The sequence below is a fragment of the Lactuca sativa genome, chromosome 2 (genome assembly GCF_002870075.4).
Source record: "Lactuca sativa cultivar Salinas chromosome 2, Lsat_Salinas_v11, whole genome shotgun sequence".
NCBI classification, from domain to species: domain Eukaryota; kingdom Viridiplantae; phylum Streptophyta; class Magnoliopsida; order Asterales; family Asteraceae; genus Lactuca; species Lactuca sativa.
In genome coordinates this window covers 182,015,471-182,040,231 of record NC_056624.2, presented here as the reverse complement: position 1 = coordinate 182,040,231, position 24,761 = coordinate 182,015,471, and the positions used below count along the sequence as shown (strand labels likewise).

The following is a 24,761-nucleotide window of genomic DNA, read 5'->3' as shown; positions in this document are numbered from 1 at the left end:
GCATAAAAAATGGTACATTGTTAAGATATGAAAAGAGAAAGATTTTAATGGGAATACGCATTTGCTATCAGAGCCTTCTCCATTTTGGTCCAAACAGGTTTGAAACTCTGCAGTCTGCTCCACTCACAGTTGCAATACACAAAACCCTGCTTCCTTCGTAGACATTCGCGAAATCTTTTGCGTCTGTATTATATGAATATCTATCTCGACCTATTTTCAGTTTATTTTCTTGGTTCGCTTCTCGAGTGAATTAGTGAAAGCTACTAAGCTTGGTTGCTTAGGGTGATTTATGGCTGCATCTTTGACGACTTCGGTTGTTTTCCATGTACCGACCCTTGGGCTCTCTGAATACTATCATACCCGCATACATATTTCAAGATTTTCTGAATTTCTTAGTTCAGACATTACATCGAACAGTTGGAGTGCGAAACGGAAAGTAGTGTCTTCCTGCCGTAATTCTAGAAGTACTAGACTTGACAGGGATGTACCCAAGGTTTCAATAGCATACGGATCGGTTCTTAATGAACATCCCATGTGGGACGATGGAGAAGAAGACGTTGACGATGTTAGTATGGCTTCTTCCCTTGTTTCTGAGAACAGACTGCAGTTTTTAGAGGAAAGGGATGAAAAGAATCTGTCATGGCGCCTTTTGAAGCTGAGCAGAGCAGATAAGGTTAGAAGCGCACTGGAGCTTTACGCCTCCATGGATTTCATGGGTCTAAGACCTGAATCACATGCCTTCAATGCTCTTCTCTCGTGTTTGTTGAGGAAGGAAGAGCTTGATGATGCTCTTCAAGTCTTTGAATCCATGAGATCAAGTGGGCGAACAAGTGGACATAGCTACAACTTAATCTTACAAGGAGTTGCAAAAGCTAGAGGCTTTGAAGCCGCGTTTCAAATGTTTCAGGAGCTCATAGACGATAAAGAAGAAACAATAAAAGCCGACCAAGTTTTGTTCAACATGATGCTGACATTATGTCGTGATGAAAAAGATTGGATTAAAAGCGAATGGATTTGGAGGAAGATGAAGGAGAATGATTGTGTAGGAAACTCAGTAACATATCGGTTGTTAGTCACCATGTTTCTAGGGTTTTGTCAGTATGGATTAGCAGTTGAAGCGTATCTTGAAATGGTTCAAAACGAGGTTGAACCAGATACCCGCACCATGGAAGCTGCAGTAATGTCGTTTGTGAAAGATGGGAGATGGGATTTTGCGTTAAGTGTTTTTCGTGATATGATGAAAAGAAAAGAGAATCCAAACATCATCGTATTCAATGCATTGATTCATTCACTTGGGAACAATGGTCAGGTGAATCTTGCATTTAAAGTGTATGATTGCATGAGATGTTTAGGGCATGTTCCTACATCATACACTTGGAATGCACTTCTCATTGCTTTATGTAGAGCGGATCAATACAGTGATGCACTTGAGTTATTTGAGAAAATCCAGCAAGAATCCCCATCTGAGTTGGGATTGCATTTATACAATACTGCATTAACAGCCTGCAACAAGCTTGGATCTTGGAGAAGAGGGTTGCAGATACTATGGGAGATGGAGGATTTGGGATTGGAGATTCCTGTTACATCATATTGTCGTGTGATTGGAGCTTGTGAGGTTGGAAATGAGCCAAAAGTTGCATTGCAGGTATACCAACACATGGTTCATAAAAAACACAATCCCGACACTTTAACTTTGTTGTCACTGATTAGATCTTGCATATGGGGTTCCCTTTATGATGAAGTGCATGAAATCTTGAAAGTAAGTTTGACTTTTCTGTTTCATTAGTTAAAATCAGTTGCAATTTTGGTTTGGGTTATGGGTTTACGTTTTTACTATGTGCAGCTTGTTCCTCCAAATGCACATCTTTACAATGCTGCTGTTCAGGGATTTTGTTTGAGAGAAAAGACAGAATCTGCCACTAAGTTGTATCAGGAAATGCGTGAACTTGGGCTTTCAGCTGATCATAAGACACGAGCAATGATGCTGCAATTCTTACCAAAAATCTAATCCCATGAATGTATTTGTATTAGTGAAGCACAAGATTGATGTTGAAATTATTTATCATTGTATAGATTTATGTAGATGATGTTACAATTAATTGTTCATGCACAACATACTCAACTAGTTCCCTGATGAATTCCGATTAGTGCATATACGTAACACAATCATGTAAAAAAAAAAAAAAAAAAAAATTTACTGCACATTCATTATAAATGTTTCTCATGAATACAAATACTTGGCATATGTGAAGTTCCTGTAACAAAGCAATTCCAACCTTGTACTACTACTACTGCTGCCTAAAAAGTAAAAACTCAAGACACAATTATGTAAAATCAAGAGAAAATTAAGAAAGAATCATCATAATTTCTTAAGCTAATTAGCCTAAAGTTGAACGTAACTCCTATTGGCTAAAAAATATAGGCAAAAATAAAGAAAGTCTTGTGTTACTGTTACATACCAAAAAGGCAAAAAAAGAATCAATCTTCTTACACTGCCACCACTCTCACTCATGCATGCATGCATTAATCTTTGTTCCAGGTGGCAACTTTTGACTTTTGCCATTCTATTTGTGGCTATGATTTTCTTGCTTCTTCTATAATTGACAAACATACTTTGATCTTCTTCCCATATATATATATATATATATATATATATATATATATATATATATATATATATATATATATATATATATATATATATATATATATATATATATATATATATATATATATATATATATATATATATATATATATATATATATATATATGTATGAATATATGACTGAATGTTCTTTTACACATCCTTTTGTTCATGCCCAAAGCAATCACTACTCCAAGATGTGACAATTCTTGACAAATTCATTGGAGTAATTCACATATTTTGACCAAAAAGGTCGAAGATGTTCATAGCCTATCTGTAACCATGGTTTTGATTGCCCATTGTAATGTATCACAGCCGCCTTCTTTACACTCTCAATGTTTGTCTTCTTCTGGTACCCCAACCCCAACATATGCCACGTAGGATCAATGCCTTGCACATGTCCCCTAAATGCAATCAAAGCTGGTGGCAAAGTCCCAAGTTTCCATAATGTCAAATTCGACCTTAGATTCTGCAACAATTTTTTAAAAAAGAAAAATTATCTTTTTTTGTGACATGTCTCAAGAAGAAAGAAAGAAAGAAATGATGATGATGATGATGATACATTACATACCTCTTTAAGCCATAAATGATATGTTTCTCTTATGTTGGTCAACCTCCATGCATGCAGGTCAAACACATTCATCCCATATGCCCAGGCACACTCATTTGGATCCAAACTTTTTGCCACCAGCGGGTGAGAAAAGTTGAAGTAGTTTCTGAATCTTTTAGACATCACCCATGAATCTTCACCTTTACACGTTTCAACAGCCCCGTTGACTTTTCCACCAAGGTCAACTTCCCAAAGTGGAGACAAATCCCTTTGAATTACAACATCATCATCCAAGAAAACCACCTTCTCAAGGTTCGGGAATAGCTGTGCATATAATAACCATTTTTCATATCTAAATTTCAGATGCATATAAAAATTTTAAGTAAATTACAAAAAGGGTCCATGTGCTTTCTGATTTTTACAGCGTTTAGCCTAAATTTGACAACTTTTTCAATTTTGATCCTTATTTCAAGGTTTCATATTGATATTTTAATTCCTAGACTAAGAACCTTAAAACAAGGACCAAAATCAATATGAAAACTTGAGCTAAGGACCAAAATTGCGAAAACATGGTAAAAATTAAAAAACATAGGGACCATTTTTGTAATTTACGAGAAAATCAAACTGCTGGTTACCTCTGGGAGATATATGCGAAGATGATTGAGCAAGGATATGTATTTAGGGCTTCTAGCTTGTAATTTTGAGGCAAATGATCTTGGAGTAACAGTATCACCAACATTAGTGCCTGATATATGATTTCCATGATAGTAATTACGGATTCCATTATGATTTTCAACGGCTTCAAGAACAGGAACATTGTCTCGGGTCAACCAGTCAAACTGATGAACACCTTTGACTTCAATAATGGCAGGGGAGATGGGGTTTAAGGCAAACCATGAGTGCATGCCTGCGTATGTCTTCTTATCAGTGATGACATGGAAAACAATCTTTTCAGGTGTTAGAGATGACTGGACTGCAGAAGTGACCACAACAGCAGCTGCCAAGATGTTGTCGGTTGAAAGGATAAAATGGTAATATGAGTTGTCAGAAAGAACAGGGAGAAATTCCGGTGAGGGCAACTGGCGGCGTGCATGGGCGTTAGATGAGTATTCATCCGTTAATCTCAAAGAGAGACAATGGATGCCTTTTGGAACTGAACTTGCTGCAAAATGTTTGTTCATTAGTTCTTGGAGTTTAGATTCTCTAATCTCCCTCTCAGATCTCTCCATCTGTCAAATTCATTTAGAAAAGGTGTTAAACAATAATGCTGAAACTTCTTCAATTCAAATTTCAAAAAGATGTCAATGTTGTTATGTCTCTTGGCTTTCAATTTCATACCATTCCTTTCAAGATGATAGCAAAATCTTTGGCACTGTACTTGTTGCTTTTCATTTCAGAGACAAGCTGTGTAAAGTTATCAGGGATTTGTAGGTCATGTGAAACTTCTTCGGGGTTCACTTGATTAAGGATCTTGTAAAAGTCTTTAACAAGTTTCTGTTTTTTTTTTCACAAGGACAATGGTATAAGTTTTCTAGATACAGTGTATGCATGTAGAGTTTGAAATGTATGTAACAACTAAAAAATAAAGAAATTATTTAAATAATATTTTTACCCCTGAATCATCACCCCTTCCAAGAAGCTTTGGACCCAAACGCCTGCCTAAACAATCTGAATCATGGAAATATAGATTAATTGTATAGGATTTAAGATTCGATGAACTCAATTAGAAAGATTAGAAAGCATATCAGATTGCTTCCTCATCTAAGCAACCATATTGAGAATAAATACTCTCCTTTCCCTATCAACTTTTAACTTGAAAAGAATCCAAAAATTCTACCTAAGATCACTCTTCTTGTCAAAATTTTGATAAAGCCAAAGTGTCAAATCAAGATCTAGAAACACCAAGGTGATGAGAGGTTGAATCATAATTTTCAAATCCCGGTTGATGGAATTAAGAAACAATAATAACAACAATAAAAAGATATCAAGATCTACAATGCAGTCCTAATTTCTGATTAATCACAAATATATGTGTGTGTATTATAACAATTAGATGAGAGAAAAGTAGATCGAGAAGTGATTAATTAAAGAAAAAGTAGTGGCGTACCGAATGAGGAACACTTGTTGACACCTTCTAGGGTAACAAGAGCGGTGAGGATGAAAACAAAAGGTAGCAAGAACGCTAGGATGAGGAAGGTATGGAAAAGAGTTCGATAAGAAATGTGCCGAGCTGCGACCTTGATCTTCATCAAGTCAATAAACCCATTGCTGCTCGATATCGTTACACTTCTCATGCTAGGTGAGAAGTGTAGCTGCATAATGATCCCCTAATTTCTTGTCAAACATACAAGAGAACCCTAGCACCACCGACGATGAATCCCCTCAAAGTAATTCTCTCTGATGTAAACAAAAACCTCCCCAGCCACTTTTTCATCATAACCAGATCCACCAAGATTATACTTGCAGCGAATAATTCAATCACTTTGTTCAACACCAACACCAATGTATTGAATTGATTCCCATCCAACAAATGCGCAAAATTAGGGTTCTAAAAACCAGCGAAATATCTACAACAATCTGTAATCCAGACAGAATCAGAGTATCCTTCTTCGATGATTAACTGGATTTTCCTCCCTTGTATCAAAGAGAGTGAATGTATAGAGAGAGAGAGAGAGAGAGAGAGAGAGAGGGAGAGAGAGAGAGGGAGATTTATACTACGCTTGTTTTGCGTAGCCTGGTTCGTGAAAATTGTTCTGATTCAGTAATTCGTCAAACGGTCCTCCGATCCAATATTGGGCTCATCTGAAAATAAAATAAAAATACGACACAAATCACAATAATACTTTTTTAGTCAAAAGCGCGTTTTTAATAAATTAAATAAAAAAAAAAAAAAAAAAAAAAAAAAAAAAAAAAAACTAAAAAAATATCACCATACAAGTAACAACGATTTGCTTTTCGACGGGAATTTAAACATGTATTTTAAATTATTATGATTCCTTTTTTAAACGATAGAGAATATAAATTAAGAATTCTAGCACGAACTTAGTGAAAAAAAAAATTATTATACAAATACAAAAGTCTACAAAATAAGAAGACCAAAACACCCTTAAAACTCAAAAAACCAAAACCAAAAGTTAACCACCATCAATGTGGTATGGTGGAGATCAATTTGAATTTAAACACTCTAAAATTGAATTTGAATGAACTTATATTGAATCTCACAAGTTTGAACCTTCTAAGGTTCAAAAAAGAGTCAACAAACTATTTCCAACCATGAAAACAATAAACGAATTGGAGAAAAAAAAAAGTATTTGAGTTTTGACCCTTAAAGCATAACCACATATCGGCTCTAGTCTCATCGTATCTTGTCAAAACTCAAAACCTCAAAACACTATTCCCTTAAGAAATATGATGAAACTTTAATTAAAATGAAATGTGTTGCCTTCCACCGTACCTAGATAATCAACTCACTAGTTATGACATAGAGAACATAAATTATGCCTTCATGGAAGCCATGGATCCATAAAATATTATGAGTTCCGCATATTAAGTCTTGAATGGATTAAGTACTTATTTGGGAGCCATGACTTGTTTGGGAGCAAAAGAACCAAAGTACAATGCTCAGAGTGGAAAAGATCTTGAATATGGTGAGCTATGTACATTAAACGAGCATGTAAATTGCAATATAAATTTTACACATGTCGTATAATTGTATGATGAGCCTAAAACATATTTTTGTTATGTATTCAACACATATGACCTCTTATTGCCCTTAAAAGGATGACAAAATTGCAAAAATTGTCCCTGTGGTATGCAATTTTTTTGGATTTTAGTCCAAACAGTGACTTTTTTGGTTTCGTAGTCCTTTTGGAGTGGTTTGTATGTGAAAATGGTCCCTCCGAAAATTGAAATGACTATAATACCCTTGGGGTATTTATTTTTCATTTTTCTTTTATTATTCTTAAAATTTAATATTTATTTATTTATTTTAACAATTAAAAAAATAAAAAAGGGCCCACCCCTCTCTCTCTCTCTCTCTCTCTCTCTCTCTCTCTCTCTCTCTCTCTCTCTCCAGTTTCAATACCCAAAGATACAACCCACCATCATCTTTTTCATGACCCTCGTCTTTTTCAAACCCTAACTCCTCCCCACCATCTCTCCTTCCAGTCACCAAAATCAACTACCAACACCACGATCAGAATTCAAGACTTGTTCATGTTGCAGATTCGGTGAGTTCCCAGTTTACCCACCTAGATCGTATAAGGATATGGTGGTGTCGGAGATCTATAGTAGCAGCGACAGTGGGCGGTGATGGCAGCTTCGCTGCTTCCACTTCCTGTTCCGATGAGCTCGATGAGGATGGAGGCAAACTGAGATGGGTGCGACGGAGGGAAGAAGTAGCGGTGACGACGACTTTTGTTGGTGGAGGAAAGAGCTCTAGCGGTTAAGTCTTGTTTAGGCTCACCGGGAAAGATGAGGGAAAGAAAGAAGCAACTGGTGGTGACCGAAAAACAGTTAAGTCTGTGAATGAAAAGCAGCAGGGGCAATGGCTTCTGGCAGTGGCAGCCGGAACTATACAGTAATGGCAGCGGTGGATGGTCGTGGGTGGTAGGCCTTGGTTGCCTCGCTATCTTCTTCGTTTTCCGGGCAGCAGGTCGTCGAGAGGGAGGTAGTAGGAGATGGGATGAGGTTTGATGTTGTTTGGTGGTGATTCACGGTGATCAAAGTCACCGGTGGTGGTTATTGATGGAGGCAGCGACGGTTCTTGATGGGTTTTGGTAGCAAGCTCCCAAAACCAGAGGAAGGCAGTAGATGGTGGTGTTTTGAAGCTTGCTTGACGGATTTTAATGGTGGGGATATAAGGTGGAGTTGTGGTGGATGGGTTCAAAATAAAGAGACAAAGACAAATGCTTCACCTTTTTGAGTAAACCATAGTGGACCAGGAAGAAAAGAATTCAACAGGAGAGAGAGAGAGAGAGAGAGAGAGAGGTGGGCCCTTTTTTATTTTTTAATTGTTAAAATAAATAAATAAATATTAAATTTTAAAAATAATGAAAGAAAAATGAAAAATAAATACCCCAAGGGTATTATAGTCATTTCAATTTTCGGAGGGACCATTTTCACATACAAACCACTCCAAAAGGACTACGAAACCAAAAAAGTCACTGTTTGGACTTAAACCCCCAAAAAATTGCATACCACATGAACCATTTTTGCAATTTTATCTAAAAGGTTTCATGTAGGGTTGTAATAAGTGTCTTAACCATAAAATAAGGTTAAGAAAGTTTGGAACCCTCTCAAAGGTATGTTGGTTATTTTGTAACCATTGGTTGTTAATCAATATGTCACAATTAGAAGCGTTTTCTTTCCATTAAAAAGTAAGGAGGCTTAGCTTTTGGCTTCATATGAGTTTAGCAGGAGTACATGTCCTTATATATGATATATATTATATGCAGTGTGCCATACTACAAGTTTTATTTGTGCATATCATGAAACGTTTTTTGGAAAATATTTTACTCACTTGAGAAACTTGTTGGTTTGAAAAACTTTTGGCATCCTATTTGTACATTTATTTAGGATGGGAAACAAGTATGGCTAGCTACCACTTATAGGGTGCTTGTGTGATGGTTTATAAATTACCTAGTTTGACTAGAAGTATTTGTGTATGCGCTTTAGCCTGATTCTGATGGTTTTCCTGTGTGTTTCTGATGGGTTTTGAGCATTACATTGATCCTATGGTGCACATGTAAACCCTAAAGCTTTGGATCTAGGTTTCTCTAATTGTATATGCAAATCATCCAAAGCTTATAAACCCAAATTCTAGCATACAAAAAAAATCAAAAATCATAACTAAACTAGGGTTAAGAAATTACCTTTCAATTATAGCTTGAAGATCTTGAGCTTTGAGAACCTAGCACCTCAAATGTGATGCCTCTAATGAATCACAAACACTAAAGCAAGTTGGATGATCTTGGAGAGAGAGGAAGGAGGCTCAAAATTGGCTCTTGATCTCTAGGGTTCAAGTGGTAGCCGAAAATGAAAAGTCTGGTGTCCTTTATATAGGTGAGCTACTAAGGTTTCAGTTAATACCCTAATTGGATTGCTTAGGCCATAAGCAGTCCATATGAACTTTCCAAAAACAAGGCCTTTGACGAAATCAATGTGGGCTTTCCCCTTGATTTCATCCCCCCCCCCCCCCCCAATTTCTATGGGATCCACAACCCAAAATCCAATTATCTTATAATTGCAATTCCAGTCCCCAATGTTCAATTAATATCTTTTGATCACAAAATTAATTTCTTAATTAATTCCTGACCAATATTAATTAACCAATATGATTTCTCTTTTAATATATTATTCATATAATATATTAATAAACCATAATAACCTCTTTCTCCATTATTCATCCAGTCAAGTTGCTCTGGTGAAGGCAACCCAAAAGGACAATGCTACAACCGGGTCAAGTACATACTAAATATAGTTATGGGCTTAGACACCTAATCCAACAGTCTCCCACTTGGATAAGTCTAATATCTATAGATGCAAGTACGACTTCAAAATCCGATTAGCAATCGTAGCTCTCAAAGTCGTTGTCGAACTCTGACACGTCCTTTAGATAAGGGATCATATAGTCCTCTGTTCTCAAGATATCATGTGGACAATCACATGGAACATAGTCATACTTATTTTCTAGCAGCAAGTTTCTCGATCTCTGATTCATCTGACATAGAACTTAATTGAACACATCAATTCAGTCCTGACCGGGACTGACACATAAGTCAAACCAAATCATCGAGGGGCCCAAGATATCAATTTTACCCTCGTAGGATAAAAGGAACAGATAAACTTGACTTATATGCTTTTACTATTTACTCGTCAAATCATACACAACAATGTGCTTTATAACATCAAGTTACTGATGCGTTTACGCATTATCAATGCACAACCAAATAGCAAACAATAAACCATATATCTAGGTTTAAATACTATATGATATTATCGTCTCAGAATCACTCGTGATTAATTCCATGAAGTGATTCAAGTGAGTGTGGGTTTAATCCAATACTTAAATCTTATTTCAAGAGCACTTATGAACATTACAGCAAACCTTTGTTATGAAAGTACTTTGACTAAGCCCTATTAGTCTTTTACTCCTGTTTCTCACCATCCTTATCCCTAGAATATAAGCAGCTTCTCTGAGGTCCTTCATAGCGAAGCACTTCCAGAGCCAGGACCTAACCTCCTGCAGGGTTGGGACGTCATTTCCTATGAGCAGCATGTCGTCCACATACAAAACGCGAAAAGCTAACTATACTCCCACTGGCTTTGACATATACACAAGATTCATCCTCGCTTCGCAAGAAACCAAACTCTTTGACTTTCTCATCGAAATAAATATTCCATCTGCGAGATGCTTGTTTCAATCCATAGATGGATTTCTCAAGCTTACACACTCTATTAGGGTGTTTTGCATCGACAAAACCCTCTGGCTGACTCATGTAAACATCTTCAGCCAACTTCCTATTAAGGAATGTGGTTTTGACATCCATATGCCATATTTCATAATCATGAAATGCAGCTATGGCTAGCATAACCCTTATAGACTTTATCTTCACTACAGGTGAGAAGGTCTCATCATATTCAACTCTTGGAGTTTGAGTAAAGCCATATGCAACCAATCCCACCTTATAAGTGTGTACTTTCCCATCCATGTCGGTATTCTCCTTGAAGATCCATTTGCATCCGACCGTCTTACGACCCGGTACATTGTCAACCAAGTTCCAAACTTTATTGTCATACATGGATTGAATCTCGCTGTCCATAGCCTCTTTCCACTTTGCAGACTCCGGGCCTACCAAGCTTCCTTGTAGATGTTAGGTTCATCCAGATTTACTAGTGTACTATTACTAATAAACGTATCACCCTCACTTGTTATATGAAAACCATATAACACAGGTGGAACACTAACTCTACTGGAACGTCTAAGATGTAAGGACTCGTCAATCGGTTCAACAAGAGTTTCCTCCTCGGGTTGAACGCTAGTGTTAGAGGTTCCTTCACCGCTTGATTCTTGAAACTCTTCAAGATCAAATTTCCTACCATTGTCCTTTTGGCTTATAAGTTATCGCTCTCAGAAAACCCCTCTCTTCGCAACGAAAGCAACATTCTCACTCGGTCTATAGAAGAGATATCCAAAGGACCTCTGCGGATAGATGATGAAAATACACCACTCACTACAAAGTTTGAGTTTGTCGTGACTCTCTCGTCTTACGAAAGCCTTGCAACCCAAAACCTTGATATGTGCCAATGAGGGAGATTTCCCTGTCCACATCTCATGAGGTGTTTTGGCAACCTTCTTAGTAGGGACTAGATTAAGATATGGGCGGCAGTTTCTAAGGCATATGTAACGCCCGTAGATCAGGGCTAGTCAATTTAGAGACAATAAGAGTCAAAAATGACTTTTTGATAGAAGATTATTTAGGATGAATAATCCTAACTAAGTTGTAGTATATGTTACAAGGTTTCCGTGCATATAAAGAACGCCAAAATCCGAGTTATAACAAAGAAGTTATGACTTGTCGAAGTTTCGCGACAGAACCGGCACGACACAGCGCGACGTAAAAAAAAGTGAATTTACGTTAGAGCGATATTTAGCCTTAGCAATCTAAACGAGAATCGAAGATCTCGTTGTTGGTATCGAAGCGATAAAAAGTTAGGCGAGAACGGACGTCAAACGAAGAAGTTATGAATTTATAACGAAGTTTTCTGTCGCGGCCTATTAAAAATAAATAATAAAAATAAAAGTCAAAATTAGCCGACGGAGTCTAAACGAAAGTTGTAGAGCGTAGTCTCACCTTCGTGTGGATATAAAGAACGTCGAAAACGGAGTTCGTATGAAGAAGATATGAATTTCCGAAGTTTATTAATCATTTTGTATTTAAATTTAAAAGGAAATTCGGAAGCATTATCCGAAGGAGTCACCGGTCTGATCCGAGGTACGCGCCGCGTACTCGAGTACGCCCCGCGTACTCCGAAGTGTCGACATTCGCAACAAGTGGCTTCGGATGACGAACGCCATGACGCATTCGGACCAGTACGCCCCGCGTACTCCGAGGCTCCAGCCTCCTATAAATAGGATGCGAAGGCAGCCGACCCAATTGCCAATTTCTTCTCTTCTCTCTCCCGTTTTGCATCGTTTTGCGTGCCAGAAATACCCCGAAGCCCCGGTATTATTCTCTAGCCCCGAGGCAAGTCCCGAGATCCCGAAGATCCCGAGAAGTGCGGTTCCCGAGCCGAAGCTCTGCCTACGAGAAGTTCGATTTTTGTGGAGATCTTCCAGATCTGCGGTGGATTACTACTTCTGCAAGTCGTAGTGCTGTCCGATCATCTTCTGATCAAGTGAGTGTATACTACCTTTCATAAACACGATAATAATACAAGTGTGGTTTGAGTGTATTAAGTATATTGTTGTTTATATGTGTGGGTGTGTAGTTACCTTCTTCTAACACATAAATATGAAGTATTTGCTATTAAATACATGCTATGTGTTTATATGTTATTTGTCTATTTGAGATGGGCATGGAAATTGGAGTTTTATACAGGTGTTAAATGATTTAAACTGTGTAAGTATTTATATCTACAAAAATTATTGGGTAGAACATAGGTAGATGGAATAGTTGGTGACTATGGAGTTAGCGCCTATTGTATAAACCTTGGTGACTATGGAGTTAGCGCCTTTTGTATAAACCTTGGTGACTATGGAGTTAGCACCTATTGTATAGACCTTGGCGACGATGTGACTTCGTGCCTATTTGATGAACTTTGGCGACTATGGAGTTAGCGCTTGTTAAATAAACCTTGGCGACTATGGAGTTAACGCTTGTTAAGTGAACCTTGGTGACTATGGAGTTAGCGCCGCTTGAGTGAACCCCGACGACTATGGAGTTAGCGTCTGATAACTATGGATTTAGTACTCGATAGATAAACTTTGGTAGCAATGGATTTCGTGCCGATTCCTTAGGAATAAGTGAATGAAGGATAGTTGGTTCTTAGGGTGGAACCTTAAGAAGATAATGGGGATGGGTATTTGGGTTGATTGTCTGATAATTGAATATAATAAATGTATTATTGTGGGTTGAAAACCCTATATGCTCACCAGGCTCCCAAGCCTGACCCACTCAGTTTTCTTTTCATTACAGGTAATGACACAAGAATATAAGTCGGCGGACTTGACGAGAGATTTTGGATTATAGATCAGTAGTTGAATAACTACTGTAAGGTCTATTTTATATTGTTTATGCTTTTGGTCTGTAACGAACATGACATCCCGAGGTTTTATTATTTAATGAAAATACATTCTCTTTGAAAAACGTTTTGATAAATTTTATCATATTTTATTTTGGGAACAAATTCCGCAACTCTTTTAATCAAAAGATTACTCTGATTTTATAAAAACAAAGCATAAACAAATCGGTCTTTTCTGGCCGTGAAATTGGGGATGTCACAGTTGGTATCAGAGCATTAGTTTAAGCGAACTAGGAATTTGTAGGATTTCTAGACTTAAACTTAGAATGCTAAGCGATGATTGTGAGATGAGTGTCTACCATATTTTAAGACACGAGCACTAGTATATTTTAGGAAAATTGCCTAAAATGCTATTATGTGCTAATTGTTATATGTTTGCCATATATGACATTATTTGTTCGGATCTATGGTCTGTTGCCGACCGGATCTGGAAACCTTATGTGTATAGGATTATAAGCGTACGTCTACGATATTAGAACTAGCATATAAACGTTTTGGAGTGATAAGGATGATTTGAATATCTATCATGATTAAGGATCTAATTTCACCATATTCGGTGTATAGATAAAAAATGGTGAGAACGAGGAGTGGAGTTGGAAATGCTGATGAGAACAGGAATCAAGTACCAGTAATTGAACAAATACCTGTTGTGGCAGCAGCGCCTGAACCAATGACAATTGTCGGAGTTCAAGTGATGATCCAGGCAATGTTGAATAATCAGATGGAAGAAACTAGACGTCTGATCAGACAAAATCGCGAGGAATTGTCAATTCAAGTTGAAGAGCCCGAAGTAAATGGAGGGCAGTCTGAAGGAGGAAACTATAGTGGGACCGTTGGTCAAGCCAACCCACCAATAGTTCGCCAAAACAACCAGGATAGAGTAAATGATGGACGTGGATGCAAGTACAAGGATTTCATGGCATCCAAACCACCATGTCTTTCTGGGAGCCCGACACCGGTGCAAGTCATGGACTGGATCTCCGAAATGGAGACAATGTTTGAAAGTTGCGAGTGTAGCAACAGACAGAAGACCGCTCTTGCAATCCCTCTGTTAAAATCTGGAGTATTGAGCTGGTGGAAGTTACTGGCTGGTTCAATGCCCAAGGGGGAAGCTAGCAAGATGTCTTGGGAAGAGTTCGTGGAGCAAATGAAAATGCAATACTGCTCTGAGCAGGATCTTCTGGAAATCAACAATGAGTTCCAGAATCTGAAGAAAGGAAAATTGAGCGTTACTGAATACGCTACGAGCTTTACGAAGAAGATGAAGCTTATTCCATACCTAATTCCGACTGAACTTTCCAAGGTCAACAAGTTTGCCAATGGATTACCAGCGGACTTTGGTCCGATAGTCAAACAAGAAACCACTCTGAAAGCCGCCATCTGGGCAGCCAAAAATGTTGAGACCCAAATAAAAGAAAAGGTTCTGGAAAGGGCTGAAGTTGGAGAGAAAAGGAAGCGTGAAGGATCTTCAATAATCGACAAAGAAAGTAAATTCTCGAAATCTGGGGGAAGAGATGAGGCTAAGTGGTGTGAGAAGTGTAAGAAGAAACACTTCGGGAAATGTAGCGAGGAGATGACTTGCTACAAATGTGGGAAGACAGGGCACTATGCCAACAAGTGCGCACCTAACAAGAAGATGTGCTATAGGTGTAATGAAGAAGGTCATATTTCTAAAGACTGCCCACAGAAAAACACACCTCCACAGCCAAGGGCATTCAACATGTTCCTCAACGAAGCAGAAAGGGATGGGAGGGTTAAAGGATGAAGACTTCATATTAATATATAAAGTCGGTAAAGTCTGTATCAGGAAGCATAGCCTGTTAGAGGCATAGTATAGGGTGAACTTGAACTTTTGTGTAATAGTTTCAAGAATTAATATAAATCCTGGTTTTGTTATCTGATGTGTTGAATGATTATATGATTTATGTATGGTGACTTGGTTAACTGCGAGACAATACTTGGGACGAGTATGAGTAGGTGTGAATGGTAGTAGAGATCTATACTACCGGAAGCACGGGACTCACGCTTGGATCAGGGGAAGTCACAAGGTTATCAAGAAGCTAGTAATTGATTCCGTTTTATTCAAGTATGTCATTACCATTGTTTTGGTAATGTCTAGTAAGATAGTTGTTATTCCGACCCTAGGGGTCATATCAATTGAGTCCGACTATGATGAGAGGTCATCGGGACACGACCCATCAAGGTTATTACTTAGAATGGAGAGATAACTTATGGAGTCAGTATGCGAATCCTATTTTGTTGATGATTCCGGGACGTAATATTCCTAAGGGGAAGATAATTGTAACGCCCGTAGATCAGGGCTAGTCAATTTAGAGACAATAAGAGTCAAAAATGACTTTTTGATAGAAGATTATTTAGGATGAATAATACTAACTAAGTTGTAGTATATGTTACAAGGTTTCCGTGCATATAAAGAACGCCAAAATCCGAGTTATAACAAAGAAGTTATGACCTGTCGAAGTTTCGCGACAGAACCGACACGACACAGCGTGACGTAAAAAAAAGTGAATTTACGTTAGAGCGATATTTAGCCTTAGCAATCTAAACGAGAATCGAAGATCTCGTTGTTGGTATCGAAGCGATAAAAAGTTAGGCGAGAACGGACGTCAAACGAAGAAGTTATGAATTTATAACGAAGTTTTCTGTCGCGGCCTATTAAAAATAAATAATAAAAATAAAAGTCAAAATTAGCCGACGGAGTCTAAACGAAAGTTGTAGAGCGTAGTCTCACCTTCGTGTGGATATAAAGAACGTCGAAAACGGAGTTCGTATGAAGAAGATATGAATTTCCGAAGTTTATTAATCATTTTGTATTTAAATTTAAAAGGAAATTCGGAAGCATTATCCGAAGGAGTCACCGGTCTGATCCGAGGTACGCGCCGCGTACTCGAGTACGCCCCGCGTACTCCGAAGTGTTGAAATTCGCAGCAAGTGGCTTCGGATGACGAACGCCATGACGCATTCGGACCAGTACGCCCCGCGTACTGGCGTACGCCCCGCGTACTCCGAGGCTCCAGCCTCCTATAAATAGGATGCGAAGGCAGCCGACCCAATTGCCAATTTCTTCTCTTCTCTCTCCCGTTTTGCATCATTTTGCGTGCCAGAAATACCCCAAATCCCCGGTATTATTCTCTAGCCCCGAGGCAAGTCCCGAGATCCCGAAGATCCCGAGAAGTGCGGTTCCCTAGCCGAAGCTCTGCCCACGAGAAGTTCGATTTTTGTGGAGATCTTCCAGATCTGCGGTGGATTACTACTTCTGCAAGTCGTAGTGTTGTCCGATCATCTTCTGATCAAGTGAGTGTATACTACCTTTCATAAACACGATAATAATACAAGTGTGGTTTGAGTGTATTAAGTATATTGTTGTTTATATGTGTGGGTGTGTAGTTACCTTCTTCTAACACATAAATATGAAGTATTTGCTATGAAATACGTGCTATGTGTTTATATGTTATTTGTCTATTTGAGATGGGCATGGAAATTGGAGTTTTATACGAGTGTTAAATGATTTAAACTGTGTAACTATTTATATCTACAAAAATTGTTGGGTAGAACATAGGTAGATGGAATAGTTGGTGACTATGGAGTTAGCGCCTATTGTATAAACCTTGGTGACTATGGAGTTAGCGCCTTTTGTATAAACCTTGGTGACTATGGAGTTAGCACCTATTGTATAGACCTTGGCGACGATGTGACTTCGTGCCTATTTGATGAACTTTGGCGACTATGGAGTTAGCGCTTGTTAAATAAACCTTGGCGACTATGGAGTTAACGCTTGTTAAGTGAACCTTGGTGACTATGGAGTTAGTGCCGCTTGAGTGAACCCCGACGACTATGGAGTTAGCGTCTGATAACTATGGATTTAGTACTCGATAGATAAACTTTGGTAGCAATGGATTTCGTGCCGATTCCTTAGGAATAAGTGAATGAAGGATAGTTGGTTCTTAGGGTGGAACCTTAAGAAGATAATGGCGATGGGTATTTGGGTTGATTGTTTGATAATTGAATATAATAAATGTATTATTGTGGGTTGAAAACCCTATATGCTCACCAGGCTCCCAAGCCTGACCCACTCAGTTTTCTTTTCATTACAGGTAATGACACAAGAATATAAGTCGGCGGACTTGACGAGAGATTTTGGATTATAGATCAGTAGTTGAATAACTACTGTAAGGTCTATTTTATATTGTTTATGCTTTTGGTCTGTAACGAACATGACATCCCGAGGTTTTATTATTTAATGAAAATACATTCTCTTTGAAAAACGTTTTGATAAATTTTATCATATTTTATTTTGGGAACAAATTCCGCAACTCTTTTAATCAAAAGATTACTCTGATTTTATAAAAACAAAGCATAAACAAATCGGTCTTTTCTGGCCGTGAAATTGGGGATGTCACAGCATACCCCCAAGATGAGATAGGTAACGAAGCACGACTCATCATGGAACGAACCATGTCCAACAAAGTTCGATTGCACCTCTCAGTCACACCATTCAACTACGGTGTCTTAGGTGGAGTCAATTGCGAAACAATTCTGCATTCTTTGAGGTAGTCGTGGAATTCAAGACTAAGGTACCCACCACCTCGATCGAATCAGAGCATCTTAATTTTCCTGCCCAACTGATTCTCCACTTCTTGCTTAAACTCTTTGAACTTTTCAAAGGTTTCTAACTTATGCTTGATTAAGTGGATATGCCCATATTTGTTATAATCATCGATGAAAGTCACATAGAAGCGGCTTGCATCCCTTGTGGTGGATCTAAAGGGCCCACATATATCGGTATGTATGAGATCCAATAAACCCTCACCCTTTTCACAAGTGCTAGTGAAGGGTGACTTGGTCATCTTTCCAAGCAAATAAGACTCGCACACGTCATCATCCCTAAGGTCGAATGACTCCAACACTCCATCCCTTTGGAGTTGGGTTATGCTCTTCTTATTGACATGTTCAAGATGACAATGCCACAAGCATGCTTTGTCCAAACTATTGGAATAATCAATATGCAACACATCACTTCCTAAGTTGTCTATAACCATCACAGTTTCATATACACCATTAAACTGCCATTTTATAGGCAGTAACCTTATACCCCCCCTAATAGATCGGCTTCGTGAATGAGACCTACTAACGGTAAGACTATCTTTATCTTATACATACATACATACACACACACACACATATATATATATATATATATATATATATATATATATATATATATATATATATATTATAATATTATAATAGTATAAGGGTTGGATTTTAAACTTGTAAAATTCTAGGGTTTAGAATTTAAATATTTCAAAATTAAACTTTTAATAAAAAAATTAAATTCCAAAACTTGAGGGAAAGTTTTGAAACTTTTCACAAATTTCTAGATCAAATTACATATAATTTAATGTAACATCCAGTTCCTGTTGGATTAGTGTTTAAGCCCGTAACTATATTTGGTAAGTACTTGACCCGGTTGTGCATGGTCATTTTGGGTTGCCTTCACCATAGCAACTTGACATGGTGATTTATGGAGAGAGAGAGAAGATATTATGGTTTATTAATATATTATAAGAATAATATATTAAAAGAGAAATCATATTATTTAATTAATATTAGTCATAAATTAATTAGGAATTTATTTAGTGATTAAAAGAGATTAATTGAATAAAGGGGGCTTAAACTGTCAAATGTATGATAGTTGGATTTTGGGCTGGGAAACCCAATGGGACAAAGGAGTGAACGAAATTATGATGGGATCCCATCATATTTTCGTCCATGGCCTTATTCCAAAAGGTTTCATGGGCTGCTTAGGGATTAAGTTGTCCGTTAGGGTTTTGACTGAAACCCTAGTTGCCCACAGTATAAATAGAACTCTAAGCATGCAATTTTCGGCCACTACTTCTCTAAGAACCCTAGTGCCGATTTTGTGTGCCTCCTCCCTCTATCATATACTACCTTCTTGCTAGTTGGTGTTTGTAAGTCATTAGAGGAGTTACACTTGTGACTCTAAGCATCATAGACAAGAAGATTCAAGGAAGCAACAAGAGGTAATCTTCTAGATCTGTTTTGGTCATTATAATTTCGAATTATTATCACTAGATATAGGGTTAGGAAGTCTTGGATGAATGCATGTACAATAGAGAAACCTAGATCCAAGCATTAGGGTTTGCATGTGCACATAGGAATGTTCTTGTGGCTCAAACCCATTAGTGGTATCAGAGTCTGGTTTGGTTTCTATTGTATTGATGCCTTGTTTATTTGTTCAACCTTTAAAATTATTTTTTGTGCTAACTTCCTGATGTACTCGATGAGTTCCATGAGGAAATCGACGAGTAGGTTAAACTCGACGAGTTCCAATGTGGACTCAATGTGTTTAGCTGTCGGATAGAAAGAATTTCGGGATTTCTTGTTGTTTTGCTTAAGGATACTTACCTAAATCGTTTTGGTTTAATAAATCCAATTTTTATTACCTTTTTGTCAATATCCTTAACAAAACAAAAGATAATTACCAATTATTTAAATGATAAATTCCTTATTTGATAATATTTGATTATTTGAATTTATTTGGTGAATTATCTTAATCTTGATTAGGTCAAATTTAGATAATCATTAAATTAATTTTTTAATTTAAAATTATTTGCTATTTGATCCTTTGTGTTTTGAAAACTTCAGAACTTGTCCCCAAGTTTTGAAATTTAAATTTTGTGATTAAAATGTTTAGTTTAAACTATTTAAATTTCAAACACTAGAATTTTACAAGTTTAAAATTCGAACTTATACTTTATAATATTATAAGATTAATATATATATATATATACATATATATATATATATATATATATATATATATATATATATTTATATATACATATATATATATATATATATATATATATATATATATGTGTGTGTGTATATAACTTAAAATGCTAGTCTTACCGTTAGTAGGCCTCATTCACGAAGTCGATATATAAGGAGGGTATAAGGTTATGACCTATAAAATGGCCGTTTATTTTTTTTTTAAATAACAAACTAACTAATCTACTCCTAAATAACCACGTGTGTCTCCACCGAGACTTGAACCCTAGACCTCTCATATGTGATGGTCACTCCATATCGCTAATGGTCGTTTAATAGGTGTCCACTCTCACCCACCGCTTCCTTGATTAGTGGATGGTCGTTAACTGAACGGGTAGAATAGGGCAACCCTTTCTCATTAATAAGTATAATGAATTATTAAAGTAACTAAATGTTTTTTTACCAAATTCTCAATCTTAGTTACTTTAGGAAAAGTGAATTGATGCAATTCCATAAAATTACACTTTGTACCCTTGCTAAGACGTTAGTGGAGCGTGTATGGTTAACCAGCACACTAATTGGGTTCTAAGCAAAGGTGGAAAAGGGTGACTCATTGTTTGTCATAGTTCGATGAAGCGTGTGTGGTTAACCGGCACATTAAATATGTGACTGTAACAATGAGAGCACCATGTATATTTACATGGTTATTCACACCTACTTTGTGATCCTCAGCATCCCAGTCACAAACTTGAGGGGCATATCGAGATTTAAACATGTCATTGAAAAGTTCAATGAATCTCAAAAGATCTAGGAGTTTTCAATACATTTAAAACTTAATCTTGTTTTCGTTTTTCGTGATGGAGAATTAGTGAATCGTCATTCACTTACCTTCAAATTATTTACTTGTTAGATTACGGCATCCCTCTTCTAGTATGTAAATAATATTGTTGGATCCTAGCCCTAATTTCTCATTTAGGTGTTTAATTAGGGATTATTTTCTAATCAAACTTTGTTCTTTTCCTTTTCATATGTCAAACATGAACAACAACAACGCTTCTGGCTCGAGTTCCTCCGGCTCATTCTCACTCATGAACTTGTGTGGGAGGGTGATATTCGACGGAAACAATTTGAATGATTGGATTCGAAACATAAGAATGGTCACCCGTTACGAGGACAAATAGTATGTCCTTGATAAGGAGCTGAAGGAAGTCGACATGAACATTGCCACTCCCGAAGAGATCGATGCCTTTGAGGCCCACGAGTGTGATGCCATGAAAGCATCATGCTAGCGACCATGAATTCCAAACTCTAAAAGTCCTATGAGGACATGTATCCCTACGAGATGCATCAAGACTTGCTGGACCGGTACCACCAAAATGCGAGGCAAGAGAGGTATGAGATCATCACTTCGATGATCACTACCCGAATGGCTAGTGGAGAGTCCCTTACTGCTCATCTGCAAACGATGCAAAGATATGTTGATCGTCTGCTAAAGTTGAATGTTAAATTTGATGAAGAGCTGGCGATTGACATCATCCTTCACTCCCTGCCTCCCTGCTACAACCAGTTCCGCATGACCTACCATATGAATAAGGAAGAGGTCACCTTGAGCAAGCTTCAAGGCTTGCTTAGGACTGCTGAGAGCAATCTCAAGGATAAGTCTATTGCATCAACTCCCGCTCCAACTACTATCCATGTTTTGGCTAATAGGCAAGGGAAGGGTAAGAAGAGGAAGGCTCCCTCTAAGAGTCGCCACAAGGGAAAGTCCCAATATGGCACCTCATCTAGTGGAACCAAAGTTGGTTCTGCTAAACGCAACTCAAACTTTAAGGAGGCAGAGTGCCACCATTGCCACAAAATAGGGCACTGGAAGAGAAGCTGCCCGGAACATCTACAAGAATCAAGGATAGGAAGATCAATCCATCCTACACAGGTATTTACACAATTAAATCTAATGATTCATCACATTCCATTTCTTGGGTACTTGATACATGAGGTGGTTTTCACATTTGTTCTGATTTCCAGGGCCTAAGAAGAGATAGGGATGTGGTGCATGGGAAGATTAATTTGATCATGGGGAACAGAAGATCGTCGCCTATTACCAAGATCGAACTTTACTCTTTAATGCTCACTAGTGGATTAGGATTAGATTTAAACGATTGTTGTTATTCGCCAGATATGGCAAGAAACATCATTTCATTTCATGGTTTATATAGACAAGGTTTTAGATATTCATTTGATAATGAAAAATATTCTATTAATGCTTATCTTAATGGTGTATTTTATTTTGAAGCATTGCCTTGTAAAGGAATATATGAAATTGTGATGGTTGTAGATAACTTATGAAATGATGTATTGTGTATTGATTCATCCATTGGTTTGGATAAAGCATGCTTGTGGCATTGTCGTCTTGGACATGTCAACAATAAACGCATAACCCAACTCCAAAAGGATGGAGTGTTAGAGCCATTCGACCTTAGGGACGTCGACGTGTGCGAGTCTTGTTTGCTTGGAAAGATGACCAAGTCACCCTTCAATGGCACTTGTGAAAGGGGAAAGGGTCTATTGGATCTCATACACACCGATGTGTGTGCGCCCTTTAGATCAACCATAAGGGATGCGAGCCGCTTCTACGTGACTTTTACCGATGATTATAGTAGATATGGGTAAATCTACTTAATCAAGCACAAGTCAGAAACCTTTGAAAAGTTCAAAGAGTTTAAACAAGAAGTGGAGAATCAGTTGGGCAGGAAAATCAAGATGCTTCGATCCGATCGAAGAGGAGAGTACCTAAGTCTTGAATTCCATAACTATCTTAAGGAATGCGAAATCATTTTGCAATTGACGCCACCTAAGACACCGCAGTTGAACGGTGTGGCTGACAGGCATAATCGAACCTTGTTGGACATGGTTCATTCCATGATGATTCGTGCTTCACTACCTATCTCATTCTGGGGGTATGCCTTAGAGACTGCCGCCCATATCCTTAACTTAGTCCCTACGAAGAAGGTTGCTAAAACACCTCATGAGATGTGGATAGGGAAGGTTCCCTCGTTGGCACATATCAAGGTTTGGGGTTGCGAGATTTTCGTAAGACGAGAGACTCACGACAAGCTTGAACCTCGTAGTGAGCGGTGTATATTCATCGACTACCCGTATAATTCCTTTGGATATCTCTTATATAGATGGAGCGACAATGTTGTCTTCGTTGCGAGGAGAGGGGTTTTCCGAGAGCAAGAACTCATAAGCCAAGGGGATAGTGGGAGGCAAATCGATCTTGAAGAGATTCAAGAGTCGAGCGATGAAGGAACCTCTAACACTGGCGCTCAACCCGAGGAGGAAACTCTGGTTGAACCGATTGATGATTCCTTACCTCTTATACGTTCCGATAGAGTTAGGTTTCAACCCCAGTTTTATGGTTTTCGTATTACTACCGAAGTGGATACGTTCATTAGTGATAGTAAACTCGTGAATCTGGACGAACCTAACAGCTATAAGGAAGCTATGGCAGGCCCAAGGTCTGCAAAGTGGAAAGAGGCGATGGACAACGAGATTCAATCCATGTATGACAACCAAGTTTGGAATTTTGTTGACCATGTGCCCGGACATAAGACGGTTGGGTGCAAGTGGATCTTCAAGAAGAAGACCGACATAGATGGGAATGTGCACACATATAAGGCGTGATTGGTCGCGAAAGGTTTCACTCAAACTCCCAGAGTTGACTATGATGAAACCTTCTCACCAGTTTCCAAGATAAAATCTATTAGGGTGATGTTGGCGATTGTTGCATTTCATGATTATGAAATATGACAGATGGATATCAAAACCGCTTTCCTTAATGGGAAGTTGGCTAAGGATGTTTACATGGCTCATCCATAGGGTTTTGTCAATGCAAAGCATCCCAATAGAGTGTGCAAGCTTAAGAAGTCCGTTTATGGACTTAAGCAAGCGTCTCGTAGATGGAATCTTTGTTTCGACGAGAAAGTCAAAGAATTTGGTTTTCTGTGAAGCGAAGATGAATCATGTGTATATGTCAAAGCCAGTGGGAGTATAGTTAGCTTCCTCGTATTGTATGTCGATGACATACTACTCAAAGGGAACGACATCCCGACACTGCAGGAGGTTAAGTCCTGGCTCGGGAAGTGCTTCGCTATGAAGGACCTCGGAGAAGCTTCCTATATTTTGGGAATAAGGATAGTGAGAGACAGAAGTAAGAGATTAATAGGACTTAGTCAGAATACTTACTTGGACAAGTTACTAAAACTTTTTAGTATAGAGAATTCAAAGAAGGGGGAGTTACCGATCCAAAGTGATGCCAAGTTGAGTAAGACTCAGAGTCTGAGTACTGAAGTCAAGATAGCATAAATGAGTCGAGTACCATACGCTTCTGTAATTGGCTCAATTATGTATGATATGACTTGTACTCACCCTGATGTGGCCTTC

General features: G+C 38.0%; 2 protein-coding genes across 2 annotated transcripts; one reads left to right on the top strand and one right to left on the bottom strand.

Moving 5' to 3' along the window:
* The first annotated feature begins 62 nt into the window (after window positions 1-62).
* LOC111920071 (pentatricopeptide repeat-containing protein At3g29290) lies at window positions 63-2,099 on the top strand. Its single transcript, XM_023915644.3, has 2 exons — window positions 63-1,759; window positions 1,844-2,099. The coding sequence occupies exons 1-2, from the start codon at window positions 290-292 to the stop codon at window positions 2,006-2,008; spliced, it is 1,635 nt and encodes a 544-aa protein (XP_023771412.1). The 5' UTR covers window positions 63-289; the 3' UTR covers window positions 2,009-2,099.
* An 85-nt stretch (window positions 2,100-2,184) lies between these two features.
* On the bottom strand, window positions 2,185-5,985 carry LOC111920073 (probable galacturonosyltransferase 14). The gene is made up of 6 exons (XM_023915648.3): window positions 5,305-5,985; window positions 4,810-4,865; window positions 4,536-4,691; window positions 3,833-4,426; window positions 3,219-3,521; window positions 2,185-3,116 (listed from the first exon to the last, which is right to left on the bottom strand). Exons 1-6 carry the CDS (start codon window positions 5,513-5,515, stop codon window positions 2,835-2,837), a joined length of 1,602 nt encoding a protein of 533 aa, XP_023771416.1. The 5' UTR covers window positions 5,516-5,985; the 3' UTR covers window positions 2,185-2,834.
* Between the last annotated feature and the right edge of the window lie 18,776 nt (window positions 5,986-24,761).

Excerpts from the sequence above, each read along its gene's own strand:
- LOC111920073 (XM_023915648.3), bottom strand. The coding sequence starts at position 5,515 with ATGCAGCTACACTTCTCACCTAGCATGAGAAGTGTAACGATATCGAGC. Across the intron at positions 4,866-5,304 it reads CAACAAGTGTTCCTCATTCG|ATTGTTTAGGCAGGCGTTTG; the intron begins GTACGCCACTAC and ends TCCATGATTCAG. Across the intron at positions 3,117-3,218 it reads ATCATTTATGGCTTAAAGAG|AATCTAAGGTCGAATTTGAC; the intron begins GTATGTAATGTA and ends AAATTGTTGCAG.
- LOC111920071 (XM_023915644.3), top strand. The coding sequence starts at position 290 with ATGGCTGCATCTTTGACGACTTCGGTTGTTTTCCATGTACCGACCCTT. Across the intron at positions 1,760-1,843 it reads AAGTGCATGAAATCTTGAAA|CTTGTTCCTCCAAATGCACA; the intron begins GTAAGTTTGACT and ends TACTATGTGCAG.